At 32.2% G+C, this 11,596-nt stretch overlaps 1 protein-coding gene across 1 annotated transcript; it reads right to left on the bottom strand.

The window, feature by feature from the left end:
- Nucleotides 1–9,409: 9,409 nt before the first annotated feature.
- LOC149145477 (protein GLUTAMINE DUMPER 3-like) lies at nt 9,410–9,724 on the bottom strand. The gene has a single exon (XM_089452468.1). It carries the CDS (start codon nt 9,722–9,724, stop codon nt 9,410–9,412), a length of 315 nt encoding a protein of 104 aa, XP_089308594.1.
- Between the last annotated feature and the right edge of the window lie 1,872 nt (nt 9,725–11,596).

The following is an 11,596-nucleotide window of genomic DNA, read 5'->3' as shown; positions in this document are numbered from 1 at the left end:
CAAAAATGCTGGCGGGTAGCGATATGTTAAATTATTCGAATTATAACTTTAATCTTGAATTTGCTTATGTGATGCTAGCAATATAACTGATAAAACAAACCATTGTTAAAAAATTATGTCACCTAAATTCTAAACCAATTGTCCGTAAGTTAAACAACTTTTTGTTGGAATTATTGCAATTATAAATTTAATCTTCAACTTTGCTTTATGTGATGCTAGCAAGATCACTGATAAAACAAATAACTGATTAAGAAACATTTCACATAAATTTTAACCAAAATCTCTAAAACATATAATAGTTAAACAACCTTTTGCACATACTACTACTATATTGCAGGGAAATACATGATGCACATACGGCGAGTGGGATGTATAAGGATTCGCCTTTCTAGGCGAGACTCAGTTTTACGGAAGCATCAATTAGGCGAACATGACATCATAGTATTGGAACTGACTTATTACGTACCTGGCATTATGGGCCTAACCTTATTAGGATTCGCCCTTCTAGGCGAGACTTAGTTTTACGGAAGCATCAATTAGGCGAACATGACATCATAGTATTGGAACTGACTTATTACGTACCTGGCATTATGGGCCTAACCTTATTACAAATCAAAATTTCCCGCATCTCATGACACCACAAGCTCATCACATGTACACATTATTCCAGAAAGTGAAATGGGTGGAAAATAAAAAATAATTGTACTCATACAAGAATATCCGCTCATATGCCAGAATAGTGTTAAAGCGAACGTTATTAGGGCTTTTACGTTATCGTCATCTGATTTAAAAAGCAAAAAAAAGAACAAATGGCACATGGACATTATGAGCTCATCGCATGTATAAAATCTTCCAAGTGGGAAAACACGATGAGTTCATCGAATGTATATATTTTTCAATGTGCAAAAACACTATGAGGATATATTTTTCAATGTGCAAAAACACTATGAGCTCATTGCATTTGTGTTTTTTTTGCTAAGACTAATCTACACACCCACGGGGATTTGAACCAGTGACCTATCGCAAGGGGTGCCTTAACAATGCATCTATTCACCGTCAATCCAAAGCCCCGTGGGCAACTCATTGCATCTGTGTTAGAAAAATGGGAAAAATACAATAGTGAAGAAAGTCAGAATGTTACATTATCGACAGTGATATTGATATAAGGAAAAAAGAAAAACCTCAAAACTGAAATCGGATAGTTGCACTATGAGCTCATCGCACGTATGCAATCGTCAAAGTGGGAAAATAACATGACCTCATCCATGCATATCATCTTCAAAGTGGGAAAGCACCATGACCTCATCGCATGTATATAATTTTCAAATATAGAGAAAATACACTGAGCTCATAGTCAATGTGTTAAAGGGGAGAAAAGTGGGGAAAATGGAAAAGGGAAAAGAAACTGGAAAAAGAGGAAATAGAAATTTTTATTAAAAAATGAAAATAAATATTATTATAGAAAAAAAAAATTATAAAGAAAATTATTAAGAAAATTATAAATATTTTTATTAAAAAGAGTAATTGATAAAAATTGAAATGTAAATTTGTGAATATTTAAAACCATTTAAATTAGTATTAATATGTAAAATATATAACAATGTGAAATTAAATTAGAATTTAGATTATATTTAAATTTTATTATTTTTATATGATACATTATATTCGAAACATATCTTATTTGATACAAATAAGTGAAATACAGTTTACTTTAAGTAATTAATTAATATATATATATATATATATATATAAGAAAAAATGTGATATCTTTCCTTAATAAAGTTTAATAATTTATATGAAGTTTCAATTGTAAATGTGTTAGAAAACCTGCACAGATGAATCTAGCTAGTAAAGGTTGAACACACAGCTTTCCATGGTATTAGAGCCCACAGGTTGTTAGATAAAAGGCGCACCAGTACTTTATTTTGCAAGTATTACAGCTTGGAGATCGAAGATTGACAGAAAAATGGAGTTTCCCAAAGTATCGATCCTAACATCGTACAACTATCATGAATGGAAGGACCAAATGGCTCGATGCCTTCATCATAAAAGGTTGCACAGGATTACCATGGCTAGAGAAGTGGAACCCACTTCAGCCATAGAGAAATCCAAGTACCTCAACCGTATAGATGAGGCCCACGGATCCAGATGCATGTGCATCTCTCCAGAGTTGCAGTTTCATCTATCTGCCTTCAATACTCCCAATGAGATTTGGAAAAAGGTTGAAGATGGTTTGCCATTACACCAAAACCTGTAGGTGTTGGTAAACGTTATAAACAAGTAACTAGGATCCCCAGGGTGGAAATTATGGATTCCATAGAGGTGTGGTGATTCTTCCAACACCCCCCTCAAATGCAGCTCGGGGGAATCGAACCTGGGTCCAAGCTCTGATACCATGGGGAGGTTTGTCGTTACACCAAAACCCGCAGGTGTTGGTAAACGTTATGAACCAGTAACTAGGATCTCCAGGGTGGAAATTACAGATTCCATAGAGGTGTGGTGATTCTTCCAACATCAATCTTTTTGATTTATAAGTTTTATAGTGTTTTAACTAGATAACATTAATAACTTTCTATACATATTTACTAAATAGATGTAGATTGAAAAAAGTATTATTTTTAATTTCAATTAAAAATCAAAATATCCATGGTAATCTTTCTATTTTATACAAACTAACATGACTATATTAAGTAACTTGAGTTAAGTTTGTATATTTAATTATTTTTGGACTTTTTTGGAAAAATATTCACTCATTTGATTAAAATCTTTTTATTTTTTTATATATAATTGATTAAATTCATGATACTAACCAAAAATTTACTAATTTAGTAGAAAATTGCACATTTTTTAATTGAATATTAGTTTACTTTGTCTATCTATGATTTTTCAAAATAAAATAGTTACTTATAATGCTACACATAAATATAATATTTAAATCCTTCAATAATAAGATGGACTTTTTTCCCTTTAAAAACAAGTGATAACATTCTTCCAAAAATATCCATACTTGTAAATTAAAAATTAAAAATAAAACTATTCACATTAATATTTTCAAGAAAATTATACTTCACACTACTTCAATTGCATTGTAAAGTATCATGAAATTGTTGTTTCTTTAATATAAGTAAGATGTGTCATGTTAATCAAATTCTTTTTAGTTTTTTTTTTTTTTTTTTTTTTATCTATTTTCACTTTTAATGTTTCCTTCAAAGATAAGGCTTCTTTGATAGTATGTATTTTAGTTTATATTTTACATGAAGAAAAGTTATATTTTCAATATACACTATTATTATCTTTCATTCTTATTATCTTTCATTCTTGACTCGTGATATAGATGTCGCATCATTTACTTGTTATTTTCTTAATCTATAATGAAATACCTACTTTCATCAACATAGAAACTTTCAATCTCTTCATTAGCAACTACTTTTCACAATATCCATAATCTTCATAACTTTGACTTATTACTTACACCTTATTTAAATACAACATCAAAGGTGATTCTATCATTAATAGATAAGAATAATATATCCGTAAGCCAAAAACATTGATAAAGGCTTATTTATACCTATCAAAACATCTCTACATTTTAGATTGACAAATATTTAACTAAATTAAATGACATAATATTTTTTTTTAAATATATCTATAGACCTCTATCATAAAATATTGTTAGCTAGTTAAAATGACTTTCTCTTTGAAGTAATCATATCATTTTTTAATATGGCTATCACCAAAGCCATAATGGAAAGTAAACATTTATGTTCACTATTATTTATATTTTCATAGCAAGCTTTGAAGCATTCCTTGTTATTTATGTTTCTCTTCTTCATTAGCAACTTTTAATCCCTCATTCTAGACTTTTCCTAATAAAAGGTAGTGAACTACTAAATGATTAGTTTAACGTTAACATTTTTTAACCATATATACTAATTCATCATTTTAGACTTCTCCTAATAAGGGATAGTCAACTAGTAAATGATTTATGTTCACTATTATATATATTCTCATAACCAGCTTTGAAGCATTCCTTGTCATTTATGTTTCTCTTCTTCATTAGCAACTTTTAATCCTTCATTCTCGACTTTTCCTAGTAAGAGGTAGTGAACTACTAAATTGTTGGATTAACGTTAACATTTTTTAACCATATATACTAATCCCTCATTTTAGACTTCTCCTAATAAGGGGTAGTCAACTAGTAAATGATTGGTTTAATGTTAAGAGTTCTTAACAATATATACTAATACCTCATTCTAGACTTCTCCTCATAAGGAGTAGTGAATTAGTAAATGATTGTTTTAATGTTGGACATTTTTTAACAATATATGCTACCTCAATATTCGCATGGCATTTTCTCGTAGCCATCGAAAAGAGGAATTTATTGGTGAGTGCGCACCAATATTCAATAGACATATGTGCTGATTGTAGGGAAGTGCATGAATACGTGAAGTTTATTCTTGCTATCCAATACCATTAAAAAGGATAGAAGACAGGTAAATATTAGCGCTTATTCGTTTAGATAGTTGTAGTATTTTCTTGTTATTTTTAGTTTCTCTATACATAATACAGAATGATAGGTCTCCTAGACATACTTAGGGTCCCATTTTTATCTATTTAATGAAGTCTGCTCTATTATAGATTTTTATCATTTTTCTTATGGCAGCTAAAGAGGAGAGAAGGTTAAATAGTCAACCTTGTTTTAAGACCCTCGAATCATAAAAGAATCTACAAGTTGATTCATGTGGCATCACAGCATACTTCATAACCGTTCTATGATCTAATTGGACAACTAGCCTATTCCTATATGTATCAAAATCATCCTAAGATTCATCAAATTACGTTTATCAAAATCCTTGCCTAAGCAAGCTTCATTACTACTATTGGAAGGTTCTTAAATTTTGTAGCATGCAGATGCACTGGGATGTTCCCAAAGAATCCTGATTTCCTTGTTATGCAAAAACTCAGGATATTCTTCATTTAAGACATTGAAAAAAATTCCCTTCACCCTGTTTGCAAATATTTTAGTGATAATTATGTATATGAAATTACGTGACGATAGGTGCATGTAACCATCAAATATGTGTAGATCAAGTTTCTTTGGGGTACTATTTACTAATGTGGCATTAGATATTTCCAGTATTTTTCTAAACAGTATTGATTATTTGATTCTCCTTAACCGATCATTATCCCTTAAATAATAAAATTGTACGGAGAATTTCATTATCCACTAGTATAGCATTGTAATCTCCTCTTTCTTAAAGCATTATAAAATTGTACGCATAATTTCATTATCCACTAGTATAGCATTGTAATATCCTCTTTCTTAAATCATTATAGGAAATATTTTGACTCTTATTTTATCCTTGGATTTCAAAATTTCATTTTTTTCCTTGAGTTTCTTCTTTGTTATACCTTAAATATTTTTACATTAATGGTTTGAAATGATTTATTTTTTCCCTTGTATTTTCTTAGAATGTAAAACAATAATAAAATAATGTTTCTGGCTTATTAGCCATTACATTCAATTTCGTAGCTTGCAACTTCTAAGTAGATTCTCTCTTTACGAGTTTATCTTTTTCTCAATCTTTATCCAATTTACTATATAGATTTTTTCTTTATTTATATTATAGCTGAGTTTGCTTTTTCGTCGATCTTTATTCAATTTATTATAAAATCTAAAATTTTCTCTTTCTCGTTATGTTACTAGCAATTTGATAATTTTTGGAATATTTGTTAATTGAAACATTATTGCTTCTTTTACATTTTGGGAAAATTTTCTTTATTTCCATGGGATCGATAGTTTTAGATCCTTCTCAATTAATCGTGTGGTTTACTGTAACATCTCTTACATTACATTATGTTACTCGTGTTAGCATAATTACTAATATGTTATTCTTGATATCAAATCGTATGTTAGAAGTGGTATTTGATGTCAACATTAGTAGAAAATAGAGAGAAAGAAAAGAGATTCATTAAACAAAACACCAAACAAAGTATGTCTTATTGATTTCATGGACATTGCATATATAGGAATACATGATCTTTCTAGATCTGAGAATGGTGGATCTAGATTACTAAAAATAGCTAGCACACCTATTAACCTAAGAACTCACACAATACGACAACTTGGAAGTCATGGAAGCATTACTTCCAACACCCTCCCTTAATCCTTACATGTAGAAAATATAAAAAACCCATATTATAACAATAAATAAGTCTTTTCGAGATTTGTATGATATGCTTATCATCAACACCCACATCCACTCTGGAATCTTGCAAACACCGCTCTTTCACCACCACATCTTCGAGTTGTCACTTGGCCTCCATTTAAAACATAACCACCTCTCACCATTGTTGATGCTTCTCAACCTCCCATAGTGCAAAGGGTCACTCTCCATAGTGAACCATCCTATGGAACTGCTACCATCTATTGAACCCATGGCCCTCTGCAACCTTCATGAGTTATCTAGGATAGCATTCTCGATACAGAATGTCTTCAGCACACAATTCCACAATTTGACCTAATAAAATAACCTAACCCTCACCGAGCACTACGGGTGACACCGAGAGTCACATTAGTATATTGAATAATTGGCATGTTCTTTGCGGTTCTGCATCATTTTATTTTTACCAAAAACTTTTTTTAAAAATATACCAACTAATCATCACAACCTTATTTCACACACCATACAAAAAATCCACAAAAAAATTTACCATAAAAAGACTTTAATCTTTAATCCCTTATGTCTCCTTAAACCATGAACACATTATGGGGTTCATTTAATAAAATCAAACCTTTAAATTAAATGAATGCACCATAAATTGAATACAATATTTAATTATTCCATTCACTCTCACTCTCGACGTTGTAGCAACCAGCTTAGATGAGAGCGTTTACATTCTGAGAAACCTCCATGTACTCGACATCACCCAACAGATCTATTCTGAAACAAAAACGGTGATAAATACATAGTGTTCGACTTGTAGAGAAGATTTTTGTAAGGTGCAGGGAGCAGATCCAGGCAGTAGGTAAACCCTCGATGCCTCCTCAAATATCCTACAGATTGGATCTTTTTGCCTTGGCTGATTTGATCCATGCAATTTGACCCCTTCACGTTATGACCAATAACAGATACGTCGTCATTCAACTTCGAGCAATGCGGTTGGTCCATATTAGGAGAAGCTCAGGAAGCTACCACAGAACCCTCAACACTGAAATTTATCAGAAAGGCAGATCTATATATCTATCTACACATAGGAACAACCACACTAAATTTTGATGCAGACATATAAGTTATAACTAATCTAACCTAATAAAACTCAGGACACTCTGACATCACCCTGCCTCTCCCTGGAGGGATTCAAGGGAGAAGAGGGTGTGATACTATATTGGAAAATAGAGAGAAAGCAAAGAGATCCATTAAACAAACGCCAAACATAGTATGTCTTATTGATCTCACAGATATTACATATATAGGAATACATGATATATCTAGATCAGAGAATGGTGGATCTAGATTACTAAAAGTAGCTAGTACACCTATTAGCCTAAGAACTCACACAATACAACTCACGACAACTTGGAAGACTTGGAAACATTCCTTCCAACAAACTTGTGATTACAAAAATTTGTTAAACTATTGTAGGTGAGATAAATGTTTATAAAAGTATGGCAAAAGATAAGAATGAGACTTTGAAACTTAGACACAAGATGTATGAAAAATGTAAACTTTGAAAAATATGTAACCCTCTCAAGCAAAATCTAGTACATAGATAAGTATTATGAACAAGAATCTCTTACACCACCCTTCCTATGGAAAAAAAAAACCATGACCATTTCTAATGGTAATCCCCACATTTTTTGTAACAACAACATCCCTTTGATGATGTTAACAATTAGCAACAATAATTACCGAAAAGATTATATAAACGACCTTAAAATAAGAAGGTTTAATTTAATGTATTATATTATATAAAATTAAAATTAACTATTCCAAATATACTCAATAAATTGTCATCCAATTACACGTCTATAAACCACCATCTTATCCTAACACTCAGTTATTCAACTGCAATGCTAAATCGTGACTAACAATTTCTCATCTAATTATATGTCTCCAAACCAGAATGCTAAATATTATAATCACACGTTCAAAGTTAGTGAGAACCAAAAATAAAAATAAAATAAAAAATCTAATCAACCTTAAATTAATTTCATACTTAATAACTCAACAACTAATCAATCTTAATATAATCACCAAGTCAAAATGTTCCTTATTTTTTCTTTTATTTAAAGTGACATTTTACCTCAGGAAAATGCGCTTTAATAGAAACACACGTTATGCAGATATATTCATATATTTTAACTGAAAAGCACTAAACCTATGTAGGGTTCACATATTATATCAACACTGCGCGATTTAGGGGACCATTAATGTAGAAATCTACTTTTTAGCTTTGCACCCTCTTCAACTTCTTTAACCACTCTAATAGTAAGAAAAATTCGGAAAGTGTAAACATAACCGCATCTTAAATTGGTTGTTACTTATCAACTTGTGCATGACTATAAGTATGACGGCATAAAATGCATAGTTAGGACAGTCACAATCATTATCTTTGACATTTTATTGACTTTTTCTCACCGATGTCATATAATATGATGAAATCATAAGCAAATCTTAAAATTTATAAGTGTTTGCGGATTTTGAGAATTTATAATAGTTAAATATTATTAATCCAATGGCAATATTATATTGCAAAATGTATTGAAGCTTATAATTATTTTCAGCTACATTGAAATGAAACCAGAAGGAATGAAATCTCGAAAGATTTGAAAATTGACATCGTTCTTTATCAAAATTTGACAAATACATATAAATATTTTGACACAGATATGAACTTTTTAGTCGCATACAATGTTCAATATACTCATAGACCGATACTCTTCCTCACTCGTAGCTCATAGCTTCCGAGAATAAAGCTGTATGTCAATATAACAAGTCTTCTCAGAGGAAAACAGCAGATCGATGTGTAACAACTAGAAAGTGGAACGGTTAAAAAATCTCAGATGTCATAGTCCTCATCATTCCACGTACTCTTGTCTGGTATTCATCACATCCAAAGAGAAGACCAGAGTGAAGATCGACTAATAGAAGTAAACTAGATTTGCTATATCTTAACTATTCTCTCCCCCTCTCTGTATATATACTACCCCTCTTTTTTTATTAACAGGCATGCAGCAGGATGCAATTTGCCAGCACATATCTATATGTAAATTCTGATAAAAGTTTAGCCTATATTACAGCTCTATATTCTAGATTACAATAACCATCACCTGACCTGACAGATCTACATTCGCATAAGAACACGAAGCTCGACACTGTGTATGTACTATGTGCTCGTGGAGGCATTAAACTTCAACAGCCACAGACGTGGGTTTAGCCAAAAAGGTTGGCTTGTCGTGCCCGGCCATAATCACGGTCACTCTCCCTCCGTCTTTTTCATCTGAAAGGTTTGGCATAACATTCATCTTCACATTGTTGTGGCCATCACCATTTTCCTGATGTTGCCTATGGCCACTGGACTTCCTGAAGTGGGACCATGCTAGAATAATCAGAGCAAAGGCTATGAGAACAAGCATGGCACCGAGCCCACCGAACAGATAGGGAACTGGAGACTTCCCTACTGGTAATTTGCTGCTTCCTCCTCTGGTGATATTTGACATTCCGCCTGCACTACACTTCACCACGAACTTCTTTAGCAAATACATTCGAGTGTATGATATTTATATATAAATTTACATTGCATAACTATGTAGCAACTACCATATGGGGCAGTTGCAGAATAGTGCGTAAAAAAAGTGAAATCGAGCACTCGTTCCCCTCTGAATAGTGCACAGAAGGAATATTCGCATAATCAAAACGAGATATTCCTTTGTGGAGCCGAGGCGTTTGCCACTTTCTTTTCGATGGGAGCCATTAAGCCAATAAATTTTGTCATTTGTTGGTACGGGAAGAGCACCATTGGGAATCTACCAATGAATATACTTGTTTTACTATTTAAATATAGTGGAGGGTGGACCGGGGAATAAGTGCAACGACAATCGAGCTGACAAAATCGAGGAATTCACTGACTCGATTCTTGGCGTCTCAATATACAAATGTCCTACAAAGCCATCGCAGCACAACGCATGATCCCACATAACCTTAGTTTTACTGTTCAAGGAACCATTTTAGGTTATAAGTGCTGCAGGGTAGGTATATGTTGGAATGGTTGGAATTACAAATTTTATCTTGAAATTTGCTGAATGCTATGCTAGCAAAAGGATAACTGATGTTTTAGGTTAAAAGTGCTGGTTGTTAGGCATTTGTTAGAATTATTCGAATTATAAATCTAATCTGGAACTTTGCTTATTTGATGCTAGCAAGATAACTGATCAAACAAATAGTTGATAAAAAATTATTTCACCCAAATTGTAACCAATATGTCTATAAGTTAAACAACTTTTTGTTGAAAATATTAGAATTATAAATTTAATCTTGAACTTTGCTTTATATGATGCTAGCAAAATAACTGATTAAAAATTATTTCACTCAAATTCTAACAAAAATGTCTAAAACATGTAATAGTTGAACAACCTTTTGCACATGCTACTGCTATTGCTGGGAAATCCATGATGCACATACGACAAGTGGGATGTATAATGGTTCGCGTTTCTGGGCGAGACTCAGTTTTACGGAAGCATCAATTAGGCGAAGATGGCATCATAGTATTAGAACTTTGAGTTATTACGGACCTTGCATTATGGGCCTAGCATTATTAAAAAATCAAAATTTCCCGCACTCATGACACCACAACCTCATCACATGTACACGTTATTCCAGAAAGTGAAATGAGTGGAGAATAAAAAATAATTGTACTCATACACGGATATCCGCTCATATGCCAGAATAGTGTTAAAGCGAACGTTATTAGGGCTTCACATTATCGTCCTCTGATTTTAAAAACAAACAAAACAACCCTATAAAAAAATGAAAAATGAAATGGTACATGGACATTATGAGGTCATCGCATGTATAAAATCTTCCAAGTGGGAAAACACCATGAGTTCATCGGCTTCACATTATCGTCATCTGATTTAAAAAACAAACAAAACAACCATATAAAAAAATGAAAAATGAAATGGTACATGGACATTATGAGGTCATCGCATGTATAAAATCTTCCAAGTGGGAAAACACCATGAGTTCATCGAATGTATATATTTTTCAGTGTGGAAAAACACTATGAGCTCATTGCATCTGTATTAGAAAAATCGGGAAAATGCAAAAGTGAAGAAATTCGGAATGTTACATTATCGACCATCAGATTGACACAAGGAAAGAAGAAGAAAAAGGCTGAAAACTGAAGTAGGATAGACACACTATGACCTCATCGCATGTATATAATCTTCAAAGTGGGAAAGCACCATGACCTCATCGCATGTATATAATTTTCAAATATAGAGAAAATAGAGCATGTATATAATCTTCAAAGTGGGAAAGCACCATGACCTCGTCGCATGTATATAATCTTCAAATATAGAGAAAATAGACTA

The sequence above is a fragment of the Pinus tabuliformis genome, chromosome X (assembly GCF_031772625.1).
Source record: "Pinus tabuliformis cultivar Carrire ecotype Pingquan chromosome X, CPIR1, whole genome shotgun sequence".
Classification (NCBI taxonomy): Eukaryota; Viridiplantae; Streptophyta; class Pinopsida; order Pinales; family Pinaceae; genus Pinus; species Pinus tabuliformis.
This window is presented reverse-complemented; position numbering and strand designations above follow the sequence as displayed.

Coding starts and splice junctions, on each gene's coding strand:
- LOC149145477 (XM_089452468.1), bottom strand. CDS start 9,724: ATGTCAAATATCACCAGAGGAGGAAGCAGCAAATTACCAGTAGGGAAG.